Consider the following 15,074-nt stretch of genomic DNA (forward strand, 5'->3'; position numbering starts at 1 on the left):
CCAAGTTGCAACCATAAAAAACAAATTTATTGTTGTAAAAGACAAGTCATGGAAATTTAAAATTTGAAGTTAACAAAACAAAATCAAAGATTCTCACATTTGTTTGTGTGATTTATCATTTCTTAATCCAAATTATTATCTGGATTTAACAATATCAACCAATATAAAATACCCCATTATTTGTTTTATATTTGCCAACTCGAGCCCTTCAAATAATTCATAATAAGTTTTTAAAACATATATAAGGATTTGTTTAATTTAAATCCAATCTTAAACTTAGAATCATAATAACGAATAATACACTTGTATGTAATGGTTATTATGCATGACTATAGTTAGAAAGAGAATGAGGTAATTGGCTAATATCACAATATATGATCGGCTGATTCTGCTGGTGGCACGATGATACTCCAGTGGTCCGTCAATGATTCTAATTTGCCGTTAAAAAAAAAAACCAAAACATACAAGTGTATTTTACGATTCTTTACTTTAAATTAGTTTAGTATATGTATACCTATTGCGAGAAGTGCGGAAATTACCTACACTATCCTTCTCACTCACATTATTTGATCAAACACTAAATACAAACACATTATGCATTTCTTAAATCTTAATGTTCTCTAATTGAACTGGATTTTGTATTAAATTAAACTTGCATCCCATATATTAGTATTACATTGTTTTGTCCTGTTCTTTAGAAAATGTTATCCATTTGGGTTTGTTAAAAGAAAAAAGTATTAATATTGTAAATAAAAACACATGACTTTCGTTTGATGTATGAATAAAAAGATGTTTTAGTGAGATAAAAAGGCCAAAATTGGGAACTAAAAATTGAACTGCCCCAATAGGAGAAGGGGACACTTGATATTATTATAGAATTGTACTTTTGTAAGCTTATAGTAAAGTAGGGACAAACACCTATGCATAATCAATTATTGTCCCAAAAAAGACATTACAATTTGTCACCATCTTTTCAATTTGTTACATGTATTACATAAACATCAACACTTTCTTTATGTAATACTTCAAATTTCTGTTATTATTTTTTGAGAATCTATGAAACATGAGAGATTAGAACTTATAGATTTTATGTTGTCATAAGAAAGCAGTGAATAAATAGTTCATCTTACTTGACAAAACCAGAAAAATCATAGACATGAACCGAAATACATGTACTCATAGGTGATACGACCAATTTAACCCTATATATTATATATACTATAAATCTAAAGTTAGTAATTTACACCAAAAAACACCAATGCCCACAAAATAATTGCTCTTAAAATATAAATCTTATTGTTTAACATATGTGATGAAACAATGGTTAACCGGGCAGGGTTAACTCACTGATCTCGTCAAGAAGGGTTAATCTCTTCCTCTCGAGGATCGCTGGCTGGATCACCGGTGGGTTGATCTCCTGCACAAGGAAACAAACCGTGACTCGTAACAAGGACGATGGGGTGGCGGGTGCTCCTTGTTACCACTCTCCGGCGTGAGAATCAATAATCTGCTTGGGAAGCAAAGTATGATAGTAGTAGTAGTGAGAGAGTTGTCCAGAGCTACCTCAAACCTGGTTTGGGGTTGGTATTTATAGCCGAGGAGTGAAGGAGGAGGATGATGGACAGACTGACGACGTGCTGCACCTTTGCAGGTGTGTCAGGCTTGTCGGGTGTGGAGGTTACGCCACGTCAGTCTGTTACTTACGTAGCCCTGACAGATGACTGTCATTGGTGCTACTTGCACTGTGGTGTCAGTCCCACTTGTTGGGCGTATAGGATGCGGTGCGAGCCGCATCGCTGCCTGCGGTAACATCTGATGTTACCGCGTCCCTTGCTTGTGATCAAGAAATACGCGAGACGCGGTGCCAGCCGCATCGTCGCCTGTGGTGACTGTTGCTGTTGTCCAGCTCCCTTGTATTGATAGAAGTGTTCACTGGACGCGGTGCCAGGCCGCATCGCTGTGAATACTTCCGTTTTCATACACCAGATGTGATGCTATGCCGCATCACTCTACCGTTCTCATATTCCAGGTAAGTCCTCCTCCATCACTGGACATATTGGATTCAACCACTGTGTCGATGCGTTCCCGCACGGACATAAGTAGGTTGTTAGCTAATGGGGGTTTTGATAAGGGTAATGGTCACTCGCGGTCGATGCTGACGCGAGATCTGGGACCATACCCCTTCAATGTGTCTCTTAAAACTTTATAAAATTAAATTAAGACAATTGCACAAATCAACCTTTATGTTATACCTAAATTGCATTTTATACCTTTCACTATGAAATCGACCATACACAACATTTATGTTCATGTTTTGCTACATAGTATAACCTTTAACACAAACGACGTTTGTTTTCTTGGTTAAGTTACCTCACATGCTTTGCATGTGAGGGTATTATGGTTATTTCAATTATTTTTTTAATATATATTAAAAGAAAGAAATTTTATCACTTACTCCTTCTCTCTCTCATCTCTTTCTCTCTTTAGTACCTGCAACAACAACCACCTTCATTTTCAACAATCATTATCCACCACCGTTGAACATCATCAACCACCGCTGAACCGTTATCACCTCCGCACCAAAATTTCACAACAATGATGTTAAAATAAGCATCTAAGTTGTTACATATATTACATATTGTTATATATTCTGTTTGGGCTTTTATTATCATTCGTTGGTTTGTTACTAGTTTGTTATTGGGCTCATGTATTTGTTATTGGGCTTATGGTTGTTTGAGCTTTTTGTTGTTACAGAAATATCTAAGGGGCAGATTGTAAATTGAAGGACTGTTCGTGTAAGCTGTGGATAGTTCTGGACTTGAGTGAAAGATTGGAGTATATATACTTTGTCTCTCTCTTCAATCATTCAGTTGATCAGTTTTACTTCTCTCTCTTGTTCTTGTGTTCGTTTAGGGTTTGTACGAACAATCTCAGTTGAGATTGTTCTTCTGGATTTGTTGTATTCTTGTTCTGATGATCATCAGTGGATGATCATCTATGTACTTCTGTACTTGTTGTTGATTAGATCTTACAGTTGTAAGATCATTGGGTATTTGGGGGGCAAATATTTTGGGTTGGTTTAATAAGAGTTTTGTCACCTGTTTTGTCACTATTTCTGGTGTTGATCAGTTGTTATTGTTGATTACTTGTTATTTCATAAAATTTCGCATGGTATCAGAGCTAAAAGCTCTGGATCTGTCATTATTCCGCTGTGATTTGCTGATTTTTTGTTGATTTGTGTCTAGGTCTGTTTGAAGTTACAGATCTGGCTATTGTTCTGGATAGATCGTCTTGATCTTGGAGTTGTGCTTCGATCTTTGTGCCTGAAACCCTAGCTAGGGTTTCATTGGAAGTGTGAAGGTTCTCCTCGTTCTTGGTGAAAACACTCTGTGTTGGTCTCTAAATCCTTGAAGATTTAGGGCAAACTGACCAGTAGTGTTTTATTGGTTGTTGTTGATTCTAGATCTGTTGTTACAATACTTCAGATCTAGTTGCATCCACTGTGAGGCTATTCTTCTCCTCTCTTTTTGTTTTTTGTTGATTGGTTGATTAGTTGAAGTCGGGGTAGTGAGGACCGGCACATTTGGTTGTTGATATTTGTTTGTTAATCTTGGTTTTATTTTTTAGAGTTGAGTTGGCTCCTGTATTAAGACCTGTCCAGGCACTATAAGTGACGAACCTGGAATCTGGACACTGATACAGCTTCGCCTTGTTTGTGTTCTTGTTTGTCTATTGTTTGTTTTTGGTATATTTGCTTTTGTGGTTGTGTGGTTCTTGATTGGTAATCATGACTGGTAAAGATGATAGTGCTGGGCCTTCCCAGACTTTGATTAGTAAATTGGATATAGGTGATCCTCTGTTTTTACATCCCAGTGACTCAAGCTCTTTAACTATAGTTAGTATAAAGTTAAAGGGTACTGAAAATTATAGGGTTTGGTCTAGTGCTATGAAATTAGCATTAGAAGCCAAAAATAAATTTGGATTTATAGATGGAAAGTGTAAAAAGAATACTGAGGATGATGTTTTGAGTAGTCAGTGGGATAGATGTAACTCTGTGGTTTTAAGTTGGTTGTTAAATTCTGTGTCAGAAGAGTTATATCTTGGTCAGGTTTTCTCTAAACTTGCATCTGAGGTTTGGACTGACCTAAAAGAAACTTATGATAAGGTAGATGGCTCAATAGTGTATGATTTGTATAAAAAAATTAATTGTATAACTCAAAATGGTAGCTCAGTATCTGAATATTATCATAAGCTAAATACTATGTGGAAGCAGTTTGATGCTGTACTTCAACTGCCTACATGTTCTTGTCAAGCTGCAAAAGATTTCAATGATTTTTCTACATTAATAAAACTGATGCAGTTTCTTATGGGTTTAGATGATATTTATCATCCTGTAAGAACAAATTTATTAACTAGAGAGCCATTGCCTTCAGTCAAAGTTGCTTTTTCAATTGTGTCTAGAGAGGAATCACATAGAAATTCTAGTAATGTTACTAAAAATCAAAGTGTATCATTTGTTGCTAAAACAAATCAGTCTTTTGATCAAAGAAAAAGAGAATTTAAAGGTCCTAACCCAAATTTTAAATGTACTCATTGTAATAAAATAGGACATACTGTGGACAGATGTTTTGAAGTTGTTGGATATCCTCAGGGATTTAAAAAGAAACCTGTTAATCAAAGTGGTAAAAATATGTCTAATCCTAAGTCAAATGCATCTTCTGTTCCTTCTAGTTCTCCTTTTTCTCCTGAGCAGGTTGCAAAAATTCTAAGTTTGTTGGGTGAAAAATCAAGTACTGAGTCTCAACCTTCTAATATAGGAGGTAAGACTAGTTGTGGTTTTAATTCCTTAGGAGAAGTCATAAGTTGTTCTAGTTTAGTTAATTTTGGATTTGATTTTAACTGGATTTGTGATTCAGGTGCTAATCAGCACATGGTCAAAACTGATAGAGAAATGTTTAATTGTGTTGATGTTTCTGAATATGATCTGTTTGTATCACATCCTAATGGTACAAAAGCTAAAGTTTCAAAAATTGGCAGTTTAAAACTTGCTGAAAATGTTGTTTTAATTGATGTGTTTTTTGTACCTACTTACAGTGTTAATTTATTATCTGTGTACAAATTAGCCAAGGATAATAATATTACTGTTGTGTTTAATGAACATACTTGTGTGCTTCAGGATTTGAAATCAGGGAAAGCCCTGGTGACTGGTAAACAGGATAATGGTTTGTACTTTGTTAGCAAAGGTGATAGTGCTGTTAATCTTTGTTTTAATAGTTTGAGTGTTAGCAATTTGTGGCATAATAGATTAGGGCATCCTGCTGATCAAGTTTTGTCTATTTTAAAAACTGATTTAGGTGTTGTTGGTTTTGAAAAACAATCATGTGAAATCTGTCATAGAGCTAAACAGGTTAGAACTCCTTTTCCTTTAAGTGAACACAAGTCAAAACATGTAGGTGATTTAATTCATTTGGATGTTTGGGGACCTTATAGGGTTACTAGTAGAGATGGGTTTAAATATTTTCTAACTGTTGTTGATGACTATTCACGAGTTGTTTGGTGTTATTTGTTAAAAAGCAAAATAGAAGTGTTTGAAAATATTGAAAGCTTTTATGAATTAATATTAACTCAGTTTAAAAAAAGAGTTAAGGTTTTTAGATCTGATAATGGAACAGAGTTTGTAAATCATAAAATGGATATGTTTTGTAAATCAAAAGGTATCTTACATCAAACAACTTGTGCTTATACACCTCAGCAAAATGGTGTTGTTGAGAGGAAACATCGACATCTGTTAAACTTGGCTAGATCATTACTGTTTCAAAGTGGTGTTCCTCTTTCTTTCTGGTCTGATTGTGTTTTGACAGCTGTTTATATTATCAACAGGTTACCTTCATCTGTGTTGTTAGGAAAAAGTCCTTTTGAGTTAATGTTTGGTTTTAAACCCTCTTTTGCACATTTTAGGATTTTTGGTTGTTTGTGTTTCAGCACTATTCTTAATGATACTGATAAAATGTCTTTTAATGCTGAAAAATGTGTTATGATTGGTTACTCAAATGTTAAAAAAGGCTATAAACTGTGGAGTCTTGTTTCTTGGAAAAGTAAGAAACAATCTACAGTTGCTCGTTCAACTGCAGAAGCAGAATATAGAGCTATGTGTTCTGCAACTTGTGAGCTTATGTGGTTAAGAAATTTGTTATCGGAGTTAAATGTTAATTGTGATCTGCCAATGTCGTTAAATTGTGATAGTCAAGCTGCTATTTCAATAGCAGCGAATCCTGTGTTTCATGAACGAACGAAACATTTTGAGTTGGATCTTCATTTCTTGAGAGAAAAGTTGGCTGATGGTGTTATAAGTACTGTCAAGGTTGATACAGAAAATCAACTTGCTGACATTCTTACCAAAGGTCTTACTAGTGATCAGCATGAATTGTTTTGTAATCAACTTGGTTTGATTGACATGTTTAAACCAATCGAATGAAGGGGGGATGTTAAAATAAGCATCTAAGTTGTTACATATATTACATATTGTTATATATTCTGTTTGGGCTTTTATTATCATTCGTTGGTTTGTTACTAGTTTGTTATTGGGCTCATGTATTTGTTATTGGGCTTATGGTTGTTTGAGCTTTTTGTTGTTACAGAAATATCTAAGGGGCAGATTGTAAATTGAAGGACTGTTCGTGTAAGCTGTGGATAGTTCTGGACTTGAGTGAAAGATTGGAGTATATATACTTTGTCTCTCTCTTCAATCATTCAGTTGATCAGTTTTACTTCTCTCTCTTGTTCTTGTGTTCGTTTAGGGTTTGTACGAACAATCTCAGTTGAGATTGTTCTTCTGGATTTGTTGTATTCTTGTTCTGATGATCATCAGTGGATGATCATCTATGTACTTCTGTACTTGTTGTTGATTAGATCTTACAGTTGTAAGATCATTGGGTATTTGGGGGGCAAATATTTTGGGTTGGTTTAATAAGAGTTTTGTCACCTGTTTTGTCACTATTTCTGGTGTTGATCAGTTGTTATTGTTGATTACTTGTTATTTCATAAAATTTCGCAAATGATTTTTTAACGGTGAATGAAGCAAGTCATTTTGATTTAATTTAAGTTGCTTATATACAAATACTGATTTCAGAAACCAATAGGCAGATAATCAGTTTTAATAAGAAATCACAAACACCCCTTAAAAGTGAACATTCAAATGTCAAATATGGTCAAGATTTGTTCTTGTTAGTACATGCATCTGTAGCTTCCGTCAGCATTTAGTCGTATTTTGTATGTTTATGTCCTTTGTGAACAATTAGGTTATGTATGTATGTTAGATAGAACGACAGATCAGGAAATGGCACTTGAATGTAAAAGAGTTGACCTAAGATTGACTTGTGTCGTCCGATTGGATGGGCCATCCGATCGGACAACAGTGTCGTTCGATCGGTCAGCACTTCCCATGCTCTTGAGTCTGCCTATAAATACCTAGTCAGGGTATGTCATTACAACTTTTGACTTTTACTCATTCTGTTAGAGAGCTCTGTCAAGTCTGACTTCTACTGGCACTTGTACTTTCATTTCATCTGAATAGAAAGCTCAGACCGTGTTTAAACGTTGAATACTTTTGTCGTGATTCTGTGACTCGTCTATTGAATTCCGCACACTAAACGAGGTCAATTCATCCACGTTCTTGTTGAACAGATCCTGTACGAGGCCCCAACAGTTCTTTTGTCATATAGATCTTAAGCATGAAAACAAACTTTCATATTTAATTTCTATACCAGAATAGAAACATTTAATAATTAAACTGATGTTAATTCTACACACTTGCAAGCAATTCATTCTCAACCAAAGTCTACAATTGAAACACTAGCTTATATTATCTACCACTTTTGAGCCCTTATCACCTCCGCAAGATGCCCTTGCCAGTACGGAAGATACGATGGAACACAAATATTCCTAATCTTCGTTCTATACGAAGGAATATTCCTTTCCGTTTTACCGAGTTTTTCACCCTTATCCATCATTCGGTTTCTGCTTCAACAATAATTGAAATGGCCATAATACCCTCACATGCAAAGCATGTAAGATAACTTAACCAAGAAAACCAACGTCATTTGTGTTAAAGGCAAACATGAACATGAAGGTTGAGTTTGGCCGATTTCATAGTGAAAGGTATGAAGTGCAGTTTGTGTATAACATAAATGTTGATTCGTGCAATTCTTTCTGAAATTAAACATATTAACTTGTGAACCCTTGAAGTTACAATTTTACCCATTTCATCACTACTTGCACTTGCCATTTACAAAGGACTGAAATGACTTAACGAACCATGATATAAAAATATTCTAATATTGTTTGAATATTACAAAACTGCAACATTAAATAAAAAAAATAAAAAAATACACTAATTCCAAATAAACATATTTCGAAAACATTTTCTAACACAAAAATAATTACAAAATAATTGACTTGGATAAGGTGTACCATCAATAATTTGTAGGGTGGGTCTATTCGCACACGGCTGTTGTCTTTTTGCACATCCAAAGCGCCTCGCTATGGCCAAAGTGGGGCGCTTTGGCTTGGTCAACAGACAAGGACTGACAGTCAGTCCTTGTCTGTTGACCAAGCCAAAGCGCCCCGCTTTGGTCATAGCGAGGCGCTTTGGATGTTTTTTTTTAAACAGATTGGTTGGGGTTGATTTGGGGTTGATGTGGGTTAGTTTGGTAGGGATTTTTGGTTGAATTAGTTTGGTAGGGATTTTTGGAGGAAAAAATTTTTATGTGAGAGTTGCCGTTGTGAATGGGAATTTGTTTTTGAATGATTGAATGTTGCCTTTTTGAATTAAAACGTTGTTTATTTTGTTAAATTAACGTTGTTTATTTTTATGTGAGAGTTGCCGTTGTGAATGGGAATTTGTTTTTGAATGATTGAATGTTGCCTTTTTGAATTAAAACGTTGTTTATTTTGTTAAATTAACGTTGTTTTATAATTACGTCATTACGTCATTATTTGTATAGAATGTGTATAATATAAGTTCTTAACGTTGTTTATTTTGTTAAATTAAAACGAACACGTTAAATAAAATGTACAGAAAGCCATAAGAATTAAACGTAAACAATCCAGAACCAACGTGATGTAAATAGAAGATTAACTGCAATATATATATATATATATATATATATATATATATATATATATATATATATCAGTTTGTACATACAATACACAACAAAAAGGTACAACTAAGTACATAATACATAACAAAACACTAAACAAACAAAGTAATGTACTAATCCTCGTGCGGTGGGGACGGTGGGAGGGGAAGTGGAGGCAACGCAGCGAGCTCTCGTAGATCAACGAGCGTCTGGACGATCCAGTCAATGCGTGCGCCCTGACGTCTGAGGCGCCGGTCGAAGTCCCGAGCCACCTCACGCGCTGCCGGAGGCAGGTCAGCGTAAACGTGCTGCGGGTACTGTGGCGGCTCAGGAGCTGGCTGAACTGGTGGTACCGGGACCTCCTCGACCCGCTCCTCCTGCGCCGGATCCTCGAATATAGGCTGAGCCTGAGCCTGAGCCTGAGCCTGAGCCTGAGGCTGAGCCTCAGGCTGAGCCTCAGGCAGATCGATGCCCAGAGCCTGTAGCTGAGCTTGCCGAGTGGGCCGCTGAACATCAAGAGGGGCTAACAATCCAGGCCTCACCTCAATAACAACCGGGATGACCTCCGGCAACACCTCCGGCTGCCAAATCAGCCCGTCAGCACCCCTGAACCTCAGACCGACATCAAAGGTACGGGTGATCTGCATAGCCGTATCTCTTAGTCACAATGAGGTAACCATTGTCTTTTATTCGACCTCTTAGTCACAATGAGGTAACCATTGTCTTTTGCCGTGTCTTGTACCCAACGCACCAACTCTTTACGTGACGAAAAGGTCTGCGTTGTATCAAATGAAAATGTAACCGGGTAACAACCTTCCTCGTCAACAGACACATCCTCCGGCTCACCATCGTCACCGAGGTTCGAATAGACTTGATGTTCAAAGCTCTGTTCACAACCGTAACTCTGGTTTGGATAACACTCCTGCTGTACAAAGCTTTGCTCGCCACCGTAACCGAAATTCGAATAACCTTGTAAGCTCTGTTGACAACCGTAACTGTCGTTTGGATAACACTCCTGCTGTACAAAGCTATAGTCGCCACCGTAACCAAAATTCGAATAACCTTGTTGTGCGTAAGGGTCCTCCACAGGGGTATTCAAATCCAGCTGCACCGTATTATCACGATAATGAATGCCAGATACAACCTCTGTCTCCCTCAAGTTGACGACACCGGTTTCTCAAACGATTCACAAATAGCGGTCCCCTCGTAAGAATCAGGAACAACTGACTCGTCAGAATATTGACCGAAAAGATAATTACTTAACCACGACATCGTTTTTTCAAAACATGTAACTAATAGAGCAAAGAAGATCGACAAAAAGCAATCCGAATTATGAATGTCGAGTCTGTCCAGGGATTTAAAGGCAGCATTTGGGGTCGAAGCGCCGCGCTATGGCCAAAGTGCGGCGCTTAGGGTTCACGGGGCGACTGAAACCTCGTATCACCTTTATGTCTCTGTGTCAGTCAGTCAGTCATTCGAAACCTCGTATCAACTTTTGTCGCCCTAAGCGCCCCGCTTTGGCCATAGCGCGGTGCTTAGGGATGTGAAAATTATTTTGGCCGTGTGTAATTAGCATGAAAACAAACTTTCATATTTAATTTCTATACCGGAATAGAAACATCTAATAATTAAATTGATGTTAATTCTACACACTTGCAAGCAATTCATTCTCAACCAAAGTCTACAATTGAAACACTAGCTTATATTATCTACCACTTTTGAGCCCTTATCACCTCCGCAAGATGCCCTTGCCAGTACGGAAGATACGATGGAACACAAATATTCCTAATCTTCGTTCTATACGAAGGAATATTCCTTTCCGTTTTACCGAGTTTTTCACCCTTATCCATCATTCGGTTTCTGCTTCAACAATAATTGAAATGACCATAATACCCTCACATGCAAAGCATGTAAGATAACTTAACCAAGAAAACCAACGTCATTTGTGTTAAAGGCAAACATGAACATGAAGGTTGAGTTTGGCTGATTTCATAGTGAAAGGTATGAAGTGCAGTTTGTGTATAACATAAATGTTGATTCGTGCAATTCTTTCTGAAATTAAACATATTAACTTGTGAACCCTTGAAGTTACAATTTTACCCATTTCATCACTACTTGCACTTGCCATTTAGGCCATCCGTAGTCATAAAGCCCCTTGTGGGGCGTTATGCGACACGTGTCGTGCCACGTCACACGGGGGCTTTATGGGGCGTTATATCACTAGAGCCCGTAGTCATAAAGCCCCTACCCATCATTACCTATTTAATAATTTTCAATTTTATTTAATTAATATTAAAAAGATTACTTGTTTGTGATTGGTCAAAGCTTAAAAAGAAACCAGAATCACGGCGCCATTAACATCGCGCCGCCTCCAATTTTTCGATCGATCGCGCCCTCCGTGGCGGTGTGCCGGCGCTATGCCGGCGCTATGAGGCATACCGCCCCATGCCATGTCGCCCACTACACATAACCTTACAAAGGATTGAAATGACTTAACGAACCATGATATAAAAATATTCTAATATTGTTTGAATATTACAAAACTGCAACATTAAATAAAAAAATAAAAAAATACACTAATTCCAAATAAACATATTTCGAAAACATTTTCTAACACAAAAATAATTACAAAATAATTGACTTGGATAAGGTGTACCATCAATAATTTGTATCCAACCAAATCAAAAATAATCTTTTATGATTATTGAACTCTCGTCAACCCCACATTGTTGTTCATTTCTTTCAATCTAGAAATTTGAGCACAAACAAATCCATACACAATGAATAAATAAATAACCGGCCACGTTTGTTGTTCATTTATTTCATTTACAAATTTAGCCATCATATGAACAAATATAATAATAAACAAACAAACAATCAAATCCATACGTAATAAATAAGTATCATACTTAACTAGTTACATAACATATCATAAATCTATTAACTAAACCCGATTATCACATTTTACTCTTTTTTATAAATCCAAATTCTTAATTACAATTTACAAACTATTCAATATTTCCTTCTTTCAACTGGTGTATATTTACATAGCGTGTCATAAATCTATTAACTAAACCTGATTATCACATTTTACTCTTATTTAAATCCAAAATCTTAATTACAATTTACAAACTATTCAATATTTACTTCTTTCAACTCGTTGAATACACACGTTTCTTACCTAATAACAATATCTTTGTTATGCATTAACTCCCAACGTCACATAAAATGTTTTGATTGACCGGAAAAATAACTCAACACACATCCGCCCCACGATCGTGGCCATATTTACGCTAATCCCGTTATAGGGGTGAGCAAGTTTAGGTCCGGACCGAAAATAACCGAGAACCGAACCGAAATATACCCAAACCGACCCGAACCGAAGTACCTAGGTATTTAGATCGGTTCCAATTTTTCATATAAAATAGGATCGGGTCGGGTCGGTTCTCGGTTCTTTTCATGGTGAAACCCGACTTGGACATATGGACCGGAACCGACCCTATATTTAGGGTAGTGAATCGGTTCTGTATTTTATGTTTTATCGGTTCTCGGGTCGGGTCGGGTAATTGTCGGGTAGGGTCGGGTTTTCTCTTTTGCTCACCCCTATCCCGTTACGCCCCATTTACCCTTTTAAGCTAAGGTGGCAGGAGGCGCTAAACCACAACAAATAGCAAACCAGTATAAACATAAATATAATATTTGACATAGAATATAATATAAAATTTTAATTATACTTAACAAAACTACAAAAAATGCTACATCAATTAATCACACCCCACCCCACCACCACCGTCAAACAAAGATAAATAAACAAATCAATGTTTTAAAATCCGGTTTTCCAATACCAGATATGACTTTGAAATAGTTTAACCAGGTGTATCGGACAACGGTTCAACCAGGTGTACCGGACAGTTCAACCTGCCAGTGTGAACCGGTTTCAAAACATTGAGACAAACAAAACCAACCACCATCCTCACATATTCCGGCCATCCCCACCACCACCCGTCTCCGCTGTCATGAGAGTAACCAATAGATCCGCAAAAGCTCCAACAATAAACTTATGAGCACTTTTGGGGTTCAACTCAAGGTAGCACGTGAGCAGCTCGTGCAAATAATCCCAGTTGGCACGAACATCGATGAGGTCACGTGCCTCCACCATTTCCTGCATAGATTTTCTAAAATCAAAGTACGGGTCCGGCGAGATCGTCGGGATCGCCACGCCGCCACCCACGCTCTCAAACCCATCTCCGCCGGAATATTCCGCCGGCGAGAACGACGTCGAAGCAATGGAAGATGTTGAATGAGATGACGATTCGATGATCGAATTCGACCGGCCGGGTGAGGAGAAGAAGAACCGGTCGGAGGCAATGACGGTGGGGAACTCAGTGGTGGTCGGAGAGTGGTCGGAATCGGAAGCATCGTAAAGGGTGTTGAAGGTTTTGATGACCGTGGGGTCGGAGTGGCGGCGGCGGTGGTGGTGACGGTGGTGGGTGGGAGGAGGTGGTGGGGATTGATGGCGTTTGAGTTTGGTGAAGCAGAGGTTAAGGTTGCGTTCGAAGGTGGTCGGCATTTTGTGGTGGTGGTGGACTGGTGGATATTCCGGTGACCGGAGTTTGGTTGTTGGGGGGGGGGGGGTGGTTGTGTGATTGATGTGAAGTGAAGGTTGTGATGTGGATTTATATCATGAGAGTGAAAGACAGAAGAATAAATAGTTGAGTTGCTTTGATGGGTGGTTTGTAAATGGTTTTTTAATGTAAAGTTAATTATTGGAAGGTTGTTTGGATTAAATATTGATTATTTTGTTGAAATATTGTAGTAAGGTGATAGTATTGTGTAATTATCAAAAGATATCATGTATTGGGTTGATAATATAAGATGATAATAAAATGTCACCAAAGTCAATTTGGGTATGTGAAACTTATAAAACTTGTTTAATATTATATTGTATTGGGACGTGTCAATCGTTTCATCTTCAGTTAAAACATTTTCGTCGTTCAACGTATTGTTAAAGAGCCTCTGAAATCCCGCACACTTTATTCGAATAACCAAAAAATCTTGTAGTTATTTGATGCACATCACGATGGTTTTCACCCATTAACATGTCAAAACAGCGTTCCAAATGAGATTGAATCTGGAGGCTGCCCTTACTCACCGACATGCACCCAACTTGTAAGCGACGTCATTTTCTTTGGTCCAATGGGGTACCATATGAAAATTGATAAAACAAAAAATATTGAGAGTGGAAGAATATGGAGTGAGTTCTGTGAAAGTTTTGAAATGAGTTGTGGTTTGAATGGGTATTTATAAGATTTAAAAATTCATTAGTCATATATTTCACCAAAAAAATTGCTAAGTTACATCAAAACAGAAGGTAGACAGACAACAAGATGTTTCACTATTTGACCGTTATACAAAATTGATAAAACAAAACTTACTTTTTTTAATTGTACCTTTATACAACATTTGGCGAAGCCTTTTGTAGCACTCCCATTCGTCCAGGTAAATTACGATTTTGCCCTTTTAAAATTTACAGTTTGGTCATTGGTTTTGTTTTTCTCTCACAGTCAAATTACGATTTTTCTCTCAGTTCAAATTTACAGTTTTGACATCACTTTTTCTGTCAAATTACGATTTTGCCCCCAGTGTAAAATTATAGTCATGCCATGGTTTTAATTTTTTTTACAAAACTATGGTAGTGTTTTCTTTTAATTGGTTGACTCGGTGTAATTTTTATTCATGTCAGACGACTGCCTGGCACACGTTCATTTGTCCTGACAAATTACAATTTTACTCTTAGTTTAAAATTATAGTCTTTCCATTGTTTTAGTTTTTTTTTTTACCAAAAGCATGATAGTGTTTGGTTTTAATTGGTTGACTCGATGTAATATTCTTTAGAACGTATTATGAGTAATATGTACAAGTAACCGAAACACA

The 15,074-nt window shown here is 37.0% G+C and overlaps 1 protein-coding gene across 1 annotated transcript; it reads right to left on the reverse strand.

Moving 5' to 3' along the window:
• Window positions 1–12,847: 12,847 nt before the first annotated feature.
• LOC110943696 (transcription repressor OFP11) lies at window positions 12,848–13,774 on the reverse strand. The gene has a single exon (XM_022185431.2). The coding sequence runs from the start codon at window positions 13,708–13,710 to the stop codon at window positions 13,114–13,116; it is 597 nt and encodes a 198-aa protein (XP_022041123.1). The 5' UTR covers window positions 13,711–13,774; the 3' UTR covers window positions 12,848–13,113.
• Window positions 13,775–15,074: the final 1,300 nt, after the last annotated feature.

The sequence above is a fragment of the Helianthus annuus genome, chromosome 1 (genome assembly GCF_002127325.2).
Source record: "Helianthus annuus cultivar XRQ/B chromosome 1, HanXRQr2.0-SUNRISE, whole genome shotgun sequence".
Taxonomy (NCBI): Eukaryota; Viridiplantae; Streptophyta; class Magnoliopsida; order Asterales; family Asteraceae; genus Helianthus; species Helianthus annuus.

Coding starts and splice junctions, on each gene's coding strand:
- LOC110943696 (XM_022185431.2), bottom strand. CDS start 13,710: ATGCCGACCACCTTCGAACGCAACCTTAACCTCTGCTTCACCAAACTC.